This window comes from Oculina patagonica, chromosome 1 (genome assembly GCF_052425735.1).
Source record: "Oculina patagonica isolate OP01 chromosome 1, crgOcupat, whole genome shotgun sequence".
NCBI classification, from domain to species: Eukaryota; Metazoa; Cnidaria; class Anthozoa; order Scleractinia; family Oculinidae; genus Oculina; species Oculina patagonica.
Window position 1 is genome coordinate 6558402 of NC_135758.1, and position 17942 is coordinate 6576343.

The 17942-nt window shown below is 38.6% G+C and overlaps 1 protein-coding gene across 2 annotated transcripts in view; it reads left to right on the forward strand.

Annotated features, from left to right (window-relative positions):
* The window catches only part of LOC144653205 (S phase cyclin A-associated protein in the endoplasmic reticulum-like), a 33645-nt gene that overhangs the window by 14903 nt on the left and 800 nt on the right, over positions 1-17942 (forward strand). For both annotated transcript variants that reach the window (XM_078513152.1, XM_078513158.1), the window contains 25 exons: positions 1355-1426; positions 2307-2447; positions 3069-3140; positions 3293-3322; positions 3822-3875; positions 3969-4040; positions 4229-4299; positions 4420-4501; positions 5447-5500; positions 5801-5893; positions 7435-7533; positions 8163-8293; positions 8424-8492; positions 9033-9159; positions 9577-9695; positions 9809-9932; positions 11335-11534; positions 12139-12285; positions 12645-12721; positions 12958-13106; positions 13851-13912; positions 14560-14647; positions 15118-15197; positions 15581-15692; positions 16561-16621. In XM_078513152.1, coding sequence (XP_078369278.1) covers positions 1355-1426; positions 2307-2447; positions 3069-3140; positions 3293-3322; positions 3822-3875; positions 3969-4040; positions 4229-4299; positions 4420-4501; positions 5447-5500; positions 5801-5893; positions 7435-7533; positions 8163-8293; positions 8424-8492; positions 9033-9159; positions 9577-9695; positions 9809-9932; positions 11335-11534; positions 12139-12285; positions 12645-12721; positions 12958-13106; positions 13851-13912; positions 14560-14647; positions 15118-15197; positions 15581-15692; positions 16561-16621 — 2386 coding nt within the window. The remainder of the gene's footprint in view (positions 1-1354; positions 1427-2306; positions 2448-3068; positions 3141-3292; positions 3323-3821; positions 3876-3968; positions 4041-4228; positions 4300-4419; positions 4502-5446; positions 5501-5800; positions 5894-7434; positions 7534-8162; positions 8294-8423; positions 8493-9032; positions 9160-9576; positions 9696-9808; positions 9933-11334; positions 11535-12138; positions 12286-12644; positions 12722-12957; positions 13107-13850; positions 13913-14559; positions 14648-15117; positions 15198-15580; positions 15693-16560; positions 16622-17942) is intronic.

The following is a 17942-nucleotide window of genomic DNA, read 5'->3' on the forward strand; positions in this document are numbered from 1 at the left end:
TGTTCAAATATTGATTTGAAGACAAGAAGGGAAATTTCATATCTTCAAGCAACCATGTATGATTTTGTTTATTTTATAAACTCGTCAGCAAACTTGTCAAAATCTATATCTTCACATGTGAAAGATATATTTTTTACAGTGTGAAGATATGATTTTTCTCAGGGAGAGAAATCCTGATAATTCACTTAAGGTTATATAATGTGTTATTTACATACAGTGGAGGCTTTTTTCATGAAATTGTGAGCTGTGCTGCTTTTATCAACTATTCAAAAGTGAGAGTTACATGTATTACAAAATCTGCAGTTGCTAAGTGGTGATTACTTTGTACCTTCAGATTGACATGAGTATTTTGTAGAACACAAAATGATGCCCTAACCAACAAATAAAAGCTAACCGCAAGCAAACTAGGGTGAAGAACGTAGAAGGCATAATGCAGAACGCAGAGCGATGGTCAGCGGGCAGTTTGCATGTGGTTAGCTTTCACTCTGGTTTGATGGCAGTTAGCTTTGCCCCGGTTTGCTTGCGGTTATCTTTCACTCCGGTTTGCTTGCAGTTAGCTTTTATTTGTTGGTTAGAGCATCGTTCTGTGTTCTGCAAAATACCCCTGCCACCTTCAGTTACCAGTTTTCATACTGCAAACTAATACAAAATGTAACCACCTTAGGCCAGTTGTATGTCCTGACGTTGTAGTGTCAACACATGCACTGACGTTGTACCTTATTGTTACTTACGAAAATGGAACGGGCATATTTCGCGGGACTTAAATGTTAAATTTCACGATTTGGCCAAAGCAATACGTATAAAGGAACTAAATTTCGTGAAAACAGTCAAAATACTGGTCTGCATAAACAAAGAGTAAGTCTCAAAATTGGCACTTGTAACTGATTGTAATTTTCCACCAGCAATAGTTTCCAATGACACTGAAAAAGACCATATAACAAAACGAAACTCAAAACAGTTTGACATGTTCTTTTGTAACAAAGTAGAACTAGTTTGACGACTGTACTAAGATAATTCTGTAGCAAACTGACCGTAACGTTGGTTAATTATAACAAACTATCTATAGTAACAATAAGGTATTAGAGAAGTTCTGTATTACTGTAATTAAAAAAAAATACTTGTTGACCATTGCTGTTTTAATGAAGGATGAAGTGATATGCACTGTATGTAAAACAAATTGTAACGCATGTAAATACCTTTACAATTTCTTATTATTTTTTTCTTTATTCCTGTTAATTTTTATTGTTTCCTTGTACTGTAAGCCCTAACACCAATAAAAGCTTTTTATTGCAAAAAAAAAAAAAAAATGAAGTGATAGTCAAGTCTGTTCTTATGCCATTACATTTGTTAACAGTTAAAAGCACAGCAACAAAGAGAACGAATGCTGGAAGAAAGGCTACAAAGTCTTCAAATGCTTTCTGAAAAGGTATTTTACAAAATGTGATTACCGGTAATTTATTGTTGTAAGACATTAAAGTGTTAGATGGTGGAGTAACCTATGATGGACTACCATCCCATCCACAGTTACTGAAGTAAAACATATTTAGCTCAAGCTGTGTGGGCCAACCCATGTGTTACTTGAGACCATTTTCAGTGCCCTGGATTAAGATCAAGAGGTTGATCAATCTACCTCTGGTCTTAATTCTCTACTGTGCAAGCTTGAGGAAACAAGTGTCCCTTGAGAGTTTTGTTGTTTGACTGATTTAGAAAACAAAAAAAAAGGCCATAACAAAACACCAAGGAGTTTGTTGGGCATGCTTTTGAAAGTGAGTCATGCGTAATTCAACGGGAAGTCCGATATTTTTGAACTTCCAATCAGAATTTTCCAGGGTCGCTTAGAGCAGTTTTCAATTGAGTGTCGTAAAACCAAAACCAAAGTAATTAGCTCTGACCAATCACAAAGGACCGCAGACAATCCGAGTGAACCAATCAAAACTCGAAGCAAATACATGAAGCTGGCACGAAGCGCCCCCCCGGGAAAACGTGCACGAGCGAGTCATGATTGGTTTTGGTTTTACTCCTGATTGGCCGAGAATCCCAGTGGCGCGAAATTTTTAAACCAATCACTAAGCGTAGTGAACGCAAAACCGAAAGCAAACGCAAATTACTTTCGACACTCAAGTGAAAACCGACTCTATTTCCCCCAATGCAATGTTGGAAAGAAGACTCTGGGTAAGAGGCTACCTTTCTTACATTTCCTACCTTGCCTACCCTACAAGTATTTTCTGCATTTGGATTGGTTTAGAGAGAGGGCATTTTTCGCTAATTTTTCAACTCCATGGCTTGAAATGGTTGTTGCTTTTAAGGTTGAGAAAGCTCGTGAGTTGAAGGATGAACTCATTCAGCAGCGTCAACAACATCTAGACGAGAAGCAGAGAAGAGCAGAACAACAGCGACTGTCGGTTCTTCAAGAAAAAGTCCGCAAAGCACAAGAGGAAGAAGCCAAGGCTAGTTGATATTCTAAGACTGTCTTCAAAACTTTTCTTGTTGTTTTGCATGCATTATCTTGAATTTTTCTCAGGGGAATTTAGTTTAAGGTCAAGATGACATTGCTCAGGTGCTAGAATTCTTCATTCATGTCCTACCTTTTATTTACTGTATTTGTTCTAAGGGATCTTGATGATCTTGAGTTAGAAAATAATTAGCTTAAAGGGACTGTGTCACGGCCGAGTTGAGTTTATTTTATTACGTTTTGATAAATACTCGCTAGGAAACGTAATGTTTGCAACTTAGAAATTACTTCTATGGATCTAAATGACAAAACCATAAATGTTTCTCCCGGGCGTTATAATTTAAAGTTACAAGCAAACAAGATTAACTTTAAAAACTGTTTAGCCCAACGGTATTTCAAAAACTCGTTTCAATCTTCTTCACTTTTGGCCATCCGTACCTTCTTTTGTATTTGATGTGTTATTGAAACGTTCCTTCGCCGTTTTAAGCGGTTATTTTTATATTTCACCGAATTTAATTACCATTTCCCATGCCTAAATTTGGGTAAAATCCAGGTGAGTTCCGGCACAGTTCCTTTAAGTATTAACTAGTGCTGTCATCATTGCTGGCATTTTCAGGTCAATGAAATAGCCTTCATTAATACATTGGAAGCACAGAATAAGAAGATTGAAGTTCTCACAAGACATCAGGTAATAACTCTCCTATTTCCTCAGTATAATAATATGTACATAGCAGGATTGTGAATTGTGGTCGTTGATTTTGACCAATACTTTACTAAAAGTAGCGGCCCTACTAAAATAAAGTTTTTGTAAATACTACTAGTTATTTTGCTTTGTCGTAGGGACATGAAGCAAGGCTACAAGACATTCAGGTAACCTTTTGTGCTTACAAGAATAATTTATACAGTTATTCAAAGGGACCCCAATTCATTCTCTTGTGGGTTTGACTATTAAATTGCAATTCTGATAAGTTGAGTGTCGTTAACTTTCTGTGGGAGGCACAGCTGCCTAATTAATGCTCAGTGCATAATGGTTCAGTTTTCGTGGGATAAGACTTTACACTCAAAGTGCCCAACGGCCTCTATCCACCCAGAAGTATACGTGTAAATGAGTTCTTCAGGAGCAGTCTGACAAAAAAGCTGGGGGGGGGGGGGAGTAACCCGCGATAGACAAGCATCCCATCCAGGGAAAGGAGGGGTGTAGCAATACTCCTACTCGCTTCATTTTACGGAAACGCTTAACGGGAGTTAAGTGTCATTGCTGTTGAGCATTCTAGATCTTCTTGGTTTACAACTGACCATATACGTTTCATCAATTAGTCATTTGCTACTAATGTTAAACAATGATCATTAATTTTGATTTTGATTACAGGAAGAAAGGCAAAGAAAGAAAGAAGAACAACAAGCGAAAGAAGCAGCTGCACAGGTAACAGTTAGTGAGTGAAAATACACTTTTTTATGATTGGGGAGATTTGCACGATTGAAAACTTTACTTGGTGTTAATTTGACATGATTGTAGGAGAGACGTCGCCAGTTGGAGGCTGAAAGACTAGCACGACTTGAAGAGATGCAGCTTAAAAAGCTAGAACAGGTACGTACTATCAATGCGTATCACTGGTACAGTCTGATTTTTCAAAATTTCCCGGGGGAGAAAACCTCCGGACCCTCCGAGACGCTCACGCCTCTGGTGCTCGCACCCACCCATGCAAGATCCTGCCTAAGGCCCCTATGATGATAATGATTGAAAATACATACTGTCTTTAATCATGACCAATTTAGGAAGCTAAATACAAAAGGGAGAAACACGAAAAAGAGAAGGCTAGAGAAGAAGCTGCTAAAGAAAAAGCCAGGTTTGTATGAATCAACAGCCACTGTAGCTTTTGGTGTGAAGTTAAAAAGTGTGTTCGTTCGGTTCGTGCGCTCGTTCATTTATTCTTTTAAGTGTTCTTTTTTTGTTGTTTTGTTTTTAGAGAGAGGGAGATGCGTATTGCTGCTCGTAATGAGGCCCTGCAGACAGCAACAGAACAACTGCAACTGAAAATCCAACAGAAGGTATAAACAGCTATAGTAATTCTGCTGATGCAAAATTATGGAGAGAGTGCCAGTCTACAATAAATTCTTGGTGCAAAAAATGTGACTAAACTTACTGTAAAAATGTTTTGAGGGGTTTCCAGTGTAGGTTTTTCCTTTCGGCTTCAAGTGGGAGGAGCAGTGGCCTAATGGTTAGCGCGCTGGACTCTTGATCGAGCGGTCTGGGTTCGAGTTCCAGCCGGGGCACTACGTTGCACGTTCTGGGGCAAGACACTTTACCCTTACAGTGCCTCTCTCCGCCCAGGTTTAAAGATGATTTCCAGTCCGTACTGCGCAGACTCGGGCTTTGTTTACGTTTTTGTTTTGAATTCGTTGAAACGTTACACTTCGTTGACAGCATACATGACGTTTTTTAGTCCGCCATTACAGTTCGTTTCATTCAAGAAGTTCCGATGAGCTAAAACGTCGGTTTGAAATAGCGTCAAGGTTCTTCTACTCGTTATTATTTGTTCTGCAAGGATATCTGGCGTTAATAATGAAGAAAAAGGTAAGTTTGTCGCGGAATTTTTAGTTTTGCTTGTAAACATTCCCTTCGTGTGGGCTCACATAAACATTGCAGCCGAGATTGCGCAGTACGGACTGGAATTCATCTTTAAATGGTTACCGGCAAATTTAATGCTGGGTGGTAACCCTGCGATTGACTAGCATCCCATCCAGGGGGAGTTAAAATACTCCTAGTCGCTTCATTCTGCGGAAACGGGGATAAGCTCAGGCCTGATAAGCCACTAGGCCCGACGCAGACTTTACCTTCAAGTGCACAGTTTTGACCTTTTTCAAACATGTACAGTGTTAAATTAACCGAATAGGGTTCACGACTAGTCTTTGGAATTCAGTGGTGTGCGGGTGTGTATTACAATCAATTCTTTTCTGCATGGACAAATGTTTCGTTTGTTTTATGATATCCAGCAAGCTGAAACAACAAGACGGCACGAGCAAGTGTTGGAACAAGTCAAAGAAAAGGTAAATGAAATGTGAATCTTTCAGAAAGTAAATGTCAATGCGGCGGACTCCGGATCAAGCGGTCCGGGTTTGAGTCTGCCCGGGGTCATTGTGTTGTGTTCTTGGGCAAGACACTTTACTCTAATAGTGCCTCGCCCCCGGCGAACTAATGCTGGGGGTAACCCTTCGTTGGACTAGCATCCCATCCAGGGGGGCCACTAGGCCAGTATGGGCCACTAGGCTCGATGCAGACTTAACCTTTACCATTGTGCTGCGGTGAAGGTTTCGTGATTTTCATTTTGTTACGTCCACTTGTTCTAGGCGGCAGGTGTGTCACGCCATTCTACCCAGGACGAGGTCCCTGCTGTCACGCCATATGACAGGAAGAAGATGTGCACTTTGTGCAACGTTGAGGTAAGGCCCATAGTTGTGCAGTACATAAACGAAAAGTTATAACTTGTAGGTAAACCCTTAAAACCCTATGATCAATTTACAGATTCTAATACTGGCCTCCATACATTTCTCTGGTAATACATTTAGTTGGGAGAAATTTGCTGTACGTCAGGACAACGTCCCGTCGGTTAGCCGTTCTATATTCTCTTTTATGTCTTTGTGTTTTACTTTGAGTCGAATCTGTTCGGATTTTTTAGCTGAATATAACAGTGGCAGAAACTGTAAGAAAATGAAATCTTATTTCTTTTAAGGCGTTTGCAGGCCCTTTGAACAGATATTATTATTTACCGTACCCAAATTTGCAAGTAGCCAATCAGAAGCGCGATCTACTGTCCTGATATCCTACGATATCAAGTCACTGACCTGATATGCACTGGTCACTGACCCCATATCACGGTCACTTTGAAGTAAAGTAGTGTTACTGTACGATGAATTAAGGAGGAGGTTTTACCAATAAAAACAGAACTTTGTAATTTAAATTTAGCGGTCTTTAGCGCTCGTAAAAAGAGAAAAACTTTCCCGCCAAAACTAAACTTGAGTGCGCTTGCCAATTGCGCGATGTTTGCCGACGAGTAAAAAATGAAAATGAAAAAATGGAGTTGGAATTTCCAAATTTTTCGCTTAATTTTGATTTTGAAAATTTAGAGAATGAAACTCTAAACAAACGAGTGGAAAAAAAAGGCAGAAGAAGAACTTGGTAAAAGTGTTGAGGTCCAAGTCAACATAATTTGCAGTACTTTTTTTGCAAGCATGGCTTCAACAGAGCGATAAATATAACCGGACTTTTGGCTGAATTTGGGTACGGTAAATACCTAGTCGTACCTTTTTGGTACGCTTCGGCTGCATATCGGGCTCGTTTGGTCTCGCCATGGGTATTTTGGCTCGACTGCGTCTCGCCAAAATACGAACCATGGCTCGACCAAACTCGCCTGATATGCCGCCGAAGCGTACCAAAAAGGTACGATTAGGTATAAATACCGAAAGAATCCGTTGAGTGCCCCTGATATTCTGTGGAGAAATTAAATGCCCTTTACTCCTCAGACAGTTTCCTTTACAGACATTGTTTGCGTTTTAAAGGGACTATGTCACGGATTTTACCAGATTTTTGAACAGCAAAACGCAGGAAACAAAAAAAATAATGGTCCATTTTTATTAAAAATTCCTATATTAGAGCACTAAAACTGTTAACGAGCATCTTTGGCTGCGGATGGCTCGGATGGAAACGGATTGCAAATTGAAAAAGTAAGGCTTACTTTTTCAAGTTGTTTCCGCGCGTCTTAAAAAAATCGATATTTATAGCCGTAGCTTGATTTCTATCCGCAAATTGAGGTTATAATATATCTTCCTTTAGATGTTTAAAGATAGTGTTTTTTATGGGTTAAGTTGTCTACCACTAATTTCAGAACAGTTAAGACTAAAAATCTGCAAAATCCGTGACATATAGCTCCTTCAATTATTGGCAGTATTGTAATTTACAGTCTGGTTTAATAACTATTTTGCAGATTGTGTCAGAAGTTTACTTGTTGAGTCATTTGCGAGGAAAAAAACATCAGCAAGCATTGTCTGAAATACCAGCAGCGAAAGGCACTCCAGAGGACAAGGTCAGTATGATTTAGACTGGTAGTCCGGTACTTTGAAAATATTCGGGTAATCATCAGTTATATTCAGCAATCTTCGCAACTCATCGTGTCCCTCCGTGATCTTCCAAAATCTTGGATCCTCGGCAATCATCATAATTATTCAGCAATTTTAGGAGCTCATAAAATAAAGAAAATGATAATAAATAATAAATGGGAATTTGCAGTGACACTTCCACAGAATGGCCCTTTGTCCACTTTTCCCGATCGAACTGGAATTTGCAGTGTTGGTTTTGTGGAGGGAGGAAATCCGGAGAACCCAGAGAAAAACCCTCGGAGCAAGGACAAGGACCAACAACAAACTCAACCCACATTTGATGCCAGGTCCAGGAATCAAACCCGGCTCACATTGGTGGGAGGCGAGCGCTCTGACCACTTCGCCATCCCTGCTCCACAACATCGGAAAATATATCGAAATCCATGACTGCCTGTCGGCAGCCCTATGGGGTCTTCTTGTGTCCTCAGTTTGAATATGTTCGATGTAACTTATATCTCAATTACATCTTTGCTTTTGTGTTACGCTATTTTAGCCAGTCAGAACTGAGGAATTCTGTCAACATGTGTAACAGTGTAAATTTGCTTTGTTCTCTTAGGATACGATTTCGCTTCAGTATATCAAGGAGATGCCTTCTGACAAGGCAGGTGAGACAGAGAAGGCAGATCAGGAACGACAGAAAGCTCTCAGGAAAAGAGCCAAAAAACTGAGAACCAGGATGGCGGCCAAGTGAGTTGGAATCTATTTTCAAAAAATCACTTTTATATCCAAAGGCCATCAATTCCTCAATAGGCATTCTGGTACGAGTCTGTCAGAGAGCTAACAAGTTGTACTGTTTTATTAACATTTTCCTCCACAGAGGACGAGAGTATGAAAGTAATTTGACCAATTTATCGTCACAAAGACAGGAATCTGCAAAAAAGCCGAAGTAAGTAATGGTGTCAGTTATTAAAAAACCTCCTTGGCGATTTACGCCAAGATATTCCTGCCTTTTGGTGAACTGAGACAGCCACTAAAGAGCAAGCGATTAACGATCCGCAGAGATGTGCAACACAGCAAGTGGAATCTCAGATTGTTATGTCAGAGTAACACTATATAATTTCCTAACAGTGTTAAATTTCTAAACTCTATCAACGTTCTTAGTAATTATTGAAAGACATCTTGATTGATAACCATATTCCCCGTAATTGAATTATAGAAATTGAGCGAAAAGCACCAAGAAGAATTTCACTTTTGACCTAGTGGAGTTAAAGGAATACGAGAAAGAAAGCGTATTCATAGGTTCACTTTATAAATGGATGAAATTTCGTGTCAAAAGGATACGATCTTCTTTAGCCCCACGTACTACAAGACTTAATCAAAGACAATTGAAATCAAGAAAACAAGACTTGACGTGTATAATCCCTTTTCCGGCTGCCTCATTGTCATAAAACAATAATAATGCTTTCTGCACACCTTATTTCGTTAGGCTTCAGAAAATTGTAAAGGATATCAATCGCCAGTTGCAGTCACAAGGTTCGGGTCCCTGGCCAGCCAATCGTGTTTCGTTAGTTGAGAGGTCCTTGGGAGAATTAAGCAGGATTTTGGAGTCCAAGGTACGTGAAACATTGAGAAGCTGTTCAATGCTGTGAAACATATTTTCACAGTGGAATCTCGTCATTTGAACTTCTGTCTTTCTCAAAAAAAACGTCATCTTACAATTCGTCACTCTAATTCGTCATCTTACAACCTGAAGACAATTTGTCTTCCCTCGTGACATGGCAGGCCCACGTGACAACATGGGAGTGCTCGACCGTTTTCTGACCCGACGAAATAATTTTCCCAAACTGCATGTGAGCCCGAATTTCTTTAGGTATTTTAACAACGATTTGGGAAAAACAGCGGTTAATTCTAATCTCTGCTAGCATGGTTTTCTACCGTACGGTTATATCTCGTTGTAATCGTTGTAATGTTAACTGCGCAATTAACTAAACAGAACTAGCCGAGTAACTTTAAATTTGTTTTAACTGCAGGTAACCGCAGACCAGGTGACATTTTGTAATCTTGGAGGATTGACAGCCCTGACCAGGGTACTGTTAGTACCAGACATTGCCAGCGACAAGCCTCCAGTTAAACCAATCATCCCTAACAAGTAAGTTTTAGACAAGCAGAACAGAAGCCAGTGATTGTCGTGAGATTATTGCTTAAACCGAGGGTCGCATTGGTAAAACCTTTATTTGATTTCGCTTTTTGTTTTGTTGTCAGAGCTCTTTGTAGCGTGGCCAATGTGTTGACACTTGCCTGTGGTGATTGCTTGGATAACTGTCGCTACATGGTTTGTACAAACAAACTCAGTTCAGTTGTGGATCTTCTTGCCTATCAGATGAAGGTGAGATGATAATTGGACATAAGACTAGAAATCTACTTCCCTTGTTTGTTTAAGCTGTCTGACATTAGAACATCAGAGAAGCGATACCTGTCCAAGGTCGTATTATATATTTCCAATACTTGTAGCTCTGTTTTACTATACAGCGTTACAGTTACAGAAGACACGAGGCAGCCTTCTGTTGCTGTTAAAATGCCTGAACCCTGTATAATCTAACGATTCTACTGTCGAGTTTCAGGAACAGTAAAGTAATTTTAGTTCAAGAGTATGAGAAGATGATCGAAGGTTTCCCTAGTTCAAACTTGTTACAGTTACAGTTACAGAAGAAAAGTTTTGTTGCTGTTAAATGTCTGCTCTATTCCTTGTATAAAGAGAAGTCACGGAATTTTTCAACTGATTTCAAGAGCATTACTATAAAATGAGTTTACTTGAAAGAGTACAGTAAAAACCCGCGTATAAGAACCTAACATTTAAGAACCTGTTAGGCTAAAATTTCATTGTTAAGCACCCTTCAAATAAGAACCATTTTAGGCTAAAATTCTAAAACAGGTTCTTATTTTAAAAAAAGAAAAAAAATAGTCTTCTCAAAAATATAGAATTAAAAAATCTCAAAAATATATTTATAACACAGTCTGTTTTTAAAGAGGAACTTTGACATTTTATCATGTTATGTTGTTTTGTATACAAGATTCATTTGGGAATTAATATGAAGGTTACAGTATAGGTTTGATTTTAACAGAATCAGATTAAAATAGTATAGTATTTTGCTTACTGAAGCCTCCAAGAATACTGTTATTGGACATTAAAGACCAGATCATTTAAAAATTCTACTTTATTTTTTTGAACAAAAGTTAAGAACCTAATTAAGAACCTAGTTAGCCTAATTTTACACTAAACACCATTTATATAAGAACCTGTTTAGGCTAACTTGAAAAAACCTAGGTTCTTATACGCGGTTTTTTACTGTATGAAAAATGACCATAAGGTCAGTTTAATTAGTTTAAACTTGTTACAATTACAGTACAATTGAACAACGTTTTGTTGCCGTAAAAATGTCTGCCTTCGACTTTGTGTCAATAAAAACATGCAACCGTGAATTTTTTGTCTAAGAGCCCGCTTAATACGGACACTTTGGCATGTCCCCTTAGGGTTCAACTGTACTTGTAGCTCTGTTTTATAATTATATTTTGTTGCAAAGCATGAGCATCACTCAGCGTAGTCTCATAGTCGATAGACAGATAAAGCTTTATTTTAACACGACAATACTAAAAAGCTAAAAGCTTGTGGGGTCGTGTATTTAAATTTAACTATGCTAAGATTAAAATTACAATTAAAATATCTAAAATTACAATTCTTAGAGAGAGACTTATGGCTTTACTAAGTTGTGTCATGTTTGTCCACACAGGGTGTCCCTTCGTCCCAAGGGTCTGCCAAAAAAGGAGCAGAAAAGGAGCCTGGGAGCAGTGCTATAAACCAATCATTACCAGACCCCTTAGCAACAGCGCTGTTGAAGGTGCTGGCCACAGTGCTTCAGTGCTTTGCCACAGCTTCACCAGAGGAGAAGGAATTAGCCACACTTGTGCAAAGAATGGTGGATTTGATCGGGTAAATATATCATTCATTCTTTCGTTGGGAATCTGGCTAAAAAAGATTGTGACATTTATGAAGTAGATTAACAATCATTTCAACTTTTTCTTCATTATTTATGACCGAGCTTATTTACTACACACTTGACGATTTCGAAATTACTGTGGCAGTATGCAGGACGCGTGTCACATATCAACCTAGTAAATACTGAGCCCAGCTCACCACGAGTCTCTCGTAGCTCAGTTGGTAAGAGCGCCCAACTGGTATGTGGTAGGCCATGGGTTCGATTCCTGTCGGGGACTCAGAACTTTCCTTTGTCCTATGCTCGTGTCATTGTTGAAAACTTAATCTTTAAAGTTTATCACCGAGCTTAAAATTTACCATCTTTAATATTTACTACACACTTGATGACTTCGACATTGCCGATCCTAGCAGTATGCAGGACGCGTGTCACATATCAACCTAGTAAATGGCCCAGCTTACCACGAGTCTCTCGTAGCTCAGTTGGTTAGCGCGCCCAACCGGTATCTGGGAGGCCATGCCCGTGTCATTGTTGAACAATTCATCTTCATTATCACCGAGCTTAAAATTTACCATCTTTATAACTTTCTGTTTCTCTTAGCTATGTGGTCTGCTCTGGAGTGGTAGATGGCATCAGAAGTTTCTTCAGTAGAATTCATGGGCCTCTAGACGACGACCCTCCTGCAGTTAATTACGCTCAGGCGTGTTTGGCTCTTTTATCCGCAACTGCTCAATATCTTGGGTCGCGGTGAGTAGCTATAGTTTGCTAAGAAATCAAAAGAAAAAAAAATTTCAAAAAAATTCAAATTGCGCAAGACGTTTGTGTTGTGAAATTCAAAATTGTAACCACAACGTAACAAATAGTACCTCTTACTTCTTAAAAGTTTGCCCTTACCAACAAGTGGCAGTCATGTGGATTTAACACTTGAGGGTTCTTATCCACAATCTCAAAAATTAGAATCACGTCTTAGAATCACAATGTAGAGCATTATAAACAGTACTATTCATTGGAATGGTTACACATGATAACATGCGTATTACATTTTACATGTAATTTCATATACGATACTTACTGGGAAAAACTTTCTTTTTATTGTTGTATTATAGGCTTAGTAATATTTTTGAAACAAGAAAAGAAGACCTCACCCAATTTGTCGTGACATTTCAACAGACCGAGCTTGTAGGTAGGTGAAATTAAATTTAAAACACGAAAACTGCGAAGACATTTTAGTTATTGTTAGTTCCCACTTAGAGAGGTGACCCACAAGATAATTCCTTATGGGTCTAGCGAAAGTTCGTTTGTTATATTCCCGTTTTAAAAGTTGATCAAATTTCCTTTACTTTCTCTATCTTATGGCAGGTTATTTCAATGTACCTGACCAAAACTCATGGGCGTTTTTCTATTTTGTTGCTGTTGTAGAAATCGTATCGTTTCTGTATGCTATTCTGATGAATGTTGGGAACGCTCAGTCGTTGAGTCCAACACTTCCAGACTCAACTATAAACGTGGTCACAGAAGCGCTGTGTATGTTGAACTTTATGGCAACAGTTGATTTAAAGGTGTTGCAAGTAAGTACTGCAAATGAAAACTTCATTTCGTCACATGCAAATGATTATTGAAAATTAAGGGGAGTCCTTCTTAACTACCAATTTGTTGCTAAGAAAAGTTTCTGATTGTCATTTTTTGGAAACCAACCCTCCTACAGATAACAGTTTTGCACAACTTTATCCTTCAAGTGTTTCAAATCACGGCCATATTTGACGAGTCACGCGACCGGAATAGAAAAGAGCCAAAAACTGAAAGAGCATATTGGTCTGAAAATTAAAATCAGTGCCAACAGATAAATGAATTTCCCATTATTATAAAAGTTAGAGCGTAATAAACACCCGTATTTTCAGACTTTCTGCAGTAGCGTTCCATTCTTTCACATAAACGGTAACTATACGTAGGTTTATAAAGAGGACTATGTTATCTTTAATTCTTAAAAAACTCGGAACTCTACCACCTTTCCTCCATGTTTTAGGGATTTTAAATTCTAGCGCGCGATGTGGGACTGGCACTATTTACGAGTGCGCAGTATCAATTTTTTCAATGCAGTTGTCCTTCCCACCAAAAATTTACCATGCATTATTATTACCAAACGCTCCAAAATGGCTTGCCACCAAAAACCATCTTTAGCAATTCCTTAGCAACTGCTCTGGATCTGTGTTTAAGAATGAACTTGCTCCAGTAAGCTGAAGCAGATGGTCGAATGCAGCATTTCATAACAGTCACTTGTCTAATCATCTTTTTCTCTGTCTATGTGTTTGTAGGCATCTTTGGGAGCAGAGGGTGTTTCTCTGGAATTTCGGCATATTATCAGTCATCTTTTGTGGTGAGTCACTTATATAACGTTCTTAGATCGTAGACATCTACGTTTCAACATTTTAGCGGCAGTGAATTGCACCTCACCGTTGCTATACCCCATAATTATGTCAAATAAAAAATAAGTGCCATTGGTAGGCCGTTCCACAGTTATTGTAGCGCGGTTTTGAATGACAGTCAAGATAATTACAACGAAAAACTCATAGAATGAATCACTATGTCCGCTAGTTATGATAAACTTCCTCAAAAAGGAAACCGGTAGCAAGACGGCTAGGAAACTTGTAAGGGACAGCAAAGGTTGTATCGGAGCTGCTAAATAGAGCATTTTACAAATGAGTGTCGTAAAACCAAAACCAAAGTAATCACTCAGGCCAATCACAAAAGACACAGACAATCCAGTAAACCAATCAAAACTTGAAGCAAATAGATGTAGCCGCACGAAGCGCGGGAAAAACGTGCGCGAGCGAGTCACGATTGGTTTTGGTTTTACTTCTGATTGGCTGAGAAAGTGGCGCGAGTTTTTTGAGCCAATCACTAAGCGTAGTAATGCAAAACCATTGCAGACGAGAAAATCACTCAATTCAAGTGAAAACCGCTCTAATCAGCTAACTTGTCAAATATTTCGTTGACATGTTCGGTGATTTTGTTTTGTGTCAGTGTTTGTAGCGAAGGAAAGAACGAAGATCTTCTCCATGAAGTTATATTAATTGTTGGATACTTCACTGTTTTAAACAACGACAACCAGGTTAGTACACAAAACTTGTAAGCATTTATTCAATGGATAAAAGCAGTTTTCATAAAAAAAAAAACAGGGTTTGGTTAGTCAACAGGGGGTGTGTGGAAGAGAAGAGGCGGGGGGAAATTGTGGATGCATTATATCAAACACGAGAGACAGTGTTTCATCGGGATATCCAAAACACCGAGAATAGAGTTGAAAATATGACGCGCAGCGGAGTATTTTTGACGAGGTGCTGGGAAAGCCGGTGAAACACTGTCTTAAGTGTTTGATATATCTTCTCAATCGAAATAAAAACTACGGACTAAACGGAGAAATAAATTCGTAAAAACATATGCTTATTAAGACCGGGTATCCAAACCTCCTTCACGGTTATGATTTTCTTTGTTTTAACTTGCTGAATTATTAATGAGTTTGAGAAAGACAGAGGACTGTGTATTTTCTTTGCCAGCTAACTTAGTTCCATTTTTACGTTCCAGGTGTTTGTTCAGACTGGGAGACCTCCTACGTTGCTGCAGCATTTGTGTTCTCTTCCTTTTCAGTATTTCAGTGATCCGAGGTAAGTCTTCTACAGGATGCAGCAATTTGTCACCTTTCCGGCTAAATTTTAATACTTTTGAGTGAATTACCAAGAACGCACCAGACTGCGTATCGGTGGCTGTCTTGGCCATTTACGAGTCACTAGGGTTTCTTTACTCTGGTTCTGTAGCATGAAGTAGCTTGGAGTACTTGCAGTTTTTGGCGACTGCAAACTTTCACTCAGGCAATGATGAAATGTTAGCCTTGGAGATTTTTTTCGTGCACTCTCGCCAACATGTTGTAATGTTTTACGAACTCAGGAATTATGAACTGACACCAAGCCGACTGCTCACAATTCGTCTTCACCGATCTACTGCCGTGTAACTTTGTAGTGATGATTCGTCTTTTTCTATTTTGTTGCAGACTTAGAAATGTCTTGTTTCCAACGCTTATCGCCGCCTGTTTTGAAAATGAAGAAAACAAGAAGATAATTGAGCAGGAAGTAAGCTGCGCCTTGCTCGAGAACTATATCGAGGTATGTGAATGAGAACTGCATTTTTGATGTGACTATTGTGGCTATTGACTATTGTGCTTTATACCATGCCATAGAAAATACAGCCAATCAGAATACAGGAAAGCCGTTGTATATTCGACGGTATTCAACCCAACCTTCCCATAGTGCGCTGCGACTGTATTCTCGACGAAATTTAGTAAGCGTATTTTCTATGGCATGGTATAAAATAGTTACAAAACACTTTCTCGTGGTATACTATGGAATATCCCACTTGTCACTTGTATTTTCTTGGCATACACACTCGCCTAAAGGCTCGTGTGTATACCGAGAAAATACAAGTGACTCGTGGGATATTCCATAGTATACCACTCGAAAGCGTTGCATAACTAGTATTTACACGAGCAATGTGTTTTATGTGACAAATATATTTAATGGTGTAGATGGCATGCACAACAATTATTTGTCAACAGCTCAAAGTTTAGTCGCCAGTAATAGCTTCGCACAGCAGAGATACGAAGAAACAATACTTGCCATATTTTATGTGATGAGTCGTCTACTCGAGCAATTTTTCGTATGTGATAACTTTTATTTGTCACATAAAAGCTAACGTGCCAGCTTGTCAACAAATATATTTGTCACATAAAACTAGCCAGCAAACCAACAAATAAACATTTTTACATTAAAATTGCTCGTGTCGCTATAATTGTAGTCTCTGTAGAATGAATCAACTGGGAGTATTTTGCCAAGTTGCTCTAACAAGTCGCCTCTTCCTGTTACCTTGTATGATTGGACCTTTGATGAAAAATGGTCCTCAAAACACAGGGAGCAAACTGTGTCATCTCTCGTTTTAATGTTGTCATTAATGAACGCATTGCTTGTCATTTTGCAGGAGCAAATATTAGATCTACATCATGATCACCTGCTACCCTCACAGAGCGGAAGACGTTCAGGTAACGGTAACACTTACTTTAGTATTACAGTAAAAACCCGCGTAAAAGAACCTAACATTCAAGAACCTGTTAGGCTAAAATTTCATTTTTAAGCACCCTTCACATAAGAACCATTTTAGGCTAAAATTCTAAAACAGGTTCTAATTTTCAAAAAAAAAAAAATCTTCTCAAAAATATAGAATTATTGGGAATTATAGTGAAGGTTATAGTATGAGTTTGATTTTAACAGAATCAGATTTAAATAGTATAGTATTTTGCTTACCGAAGCCTCCAAAAATACTGTTATTGGGCATTAAAGACCAGATCATTTAAAAATTCTACTTTATTTCTTGAGCAAAACTTAAGAACCTAATTAAGAACCAAGTTAGCCTAATTTTACACTAAATACCATTTATATAAGAACCTGTTTAGGCTAACTTGAAAAAACCTAGGTTCTTATGCGCGGGTTTTTACTGTATAGGAAATTAACGCTGAAATTAACGCGACTTAAATTAACGGGAATCAAAGAAAAAATAACTTCCCAGTAAAGGAAGTTATCGCAAAAGAGAGGGTAACATTTCAAAATAAAGGAAATTAACGCGACATGCACAAAGGAAAACACTTGTTTAGACAACAGGAACAAGTTTATGTCAACAATAGACGTATAGAGCATGCAAGCAGTTTTCAATTGAGTGTCGAAAAACCAAAACCAAAGTAATTACTCCGGCCAATCACAAAGAACACAGACAATCCAGTGAACCAATCAAAACTCGAAGCAAATACATGTTGCCGGCACGAAGCGCGGGAAAACGTGTGTGAGCAAGTCACGATTGGTTTTGGTTTTAGTTCTGATAGGGGTTTAATTTTTTTTGTTTGGGTTTTTTTTGCGGAAAAAAACGATTTAAACCCATTATTCTTCTGATTGGCTGAGAAAGTGGCGCGAGATTTTTAAACCAATCACTAAGCCTAGTAATGCAAAACCAAAGCAAACGCAATTTACTTTCGACACAAGTGAAAACCGCTCTAATCCGAGACGGAAACAATGTTCGCTATACTTTACCCAAACGTATGACGTATGGGATAACGAAGGAATCTAACCGCTTCGAGCGTTCTTCACAGTTTCAGTGATACCAGTAGATACCCTGACAAAATAATGCTTCTTCCTAGGAGATTAAAACGTCTAGACTCTATCGAGAAATTGGGGCCAAAATAATGGAAATTAAGGTCGCGGAAATTAACGTTAACAACAAATAACGGACTTAAATTAATTCGCGTTAATTTCATAAGGCATTAAAATTCTAAGATTCCTTCGCTTATAGGGAATTAAAATTCCCTATAAGGT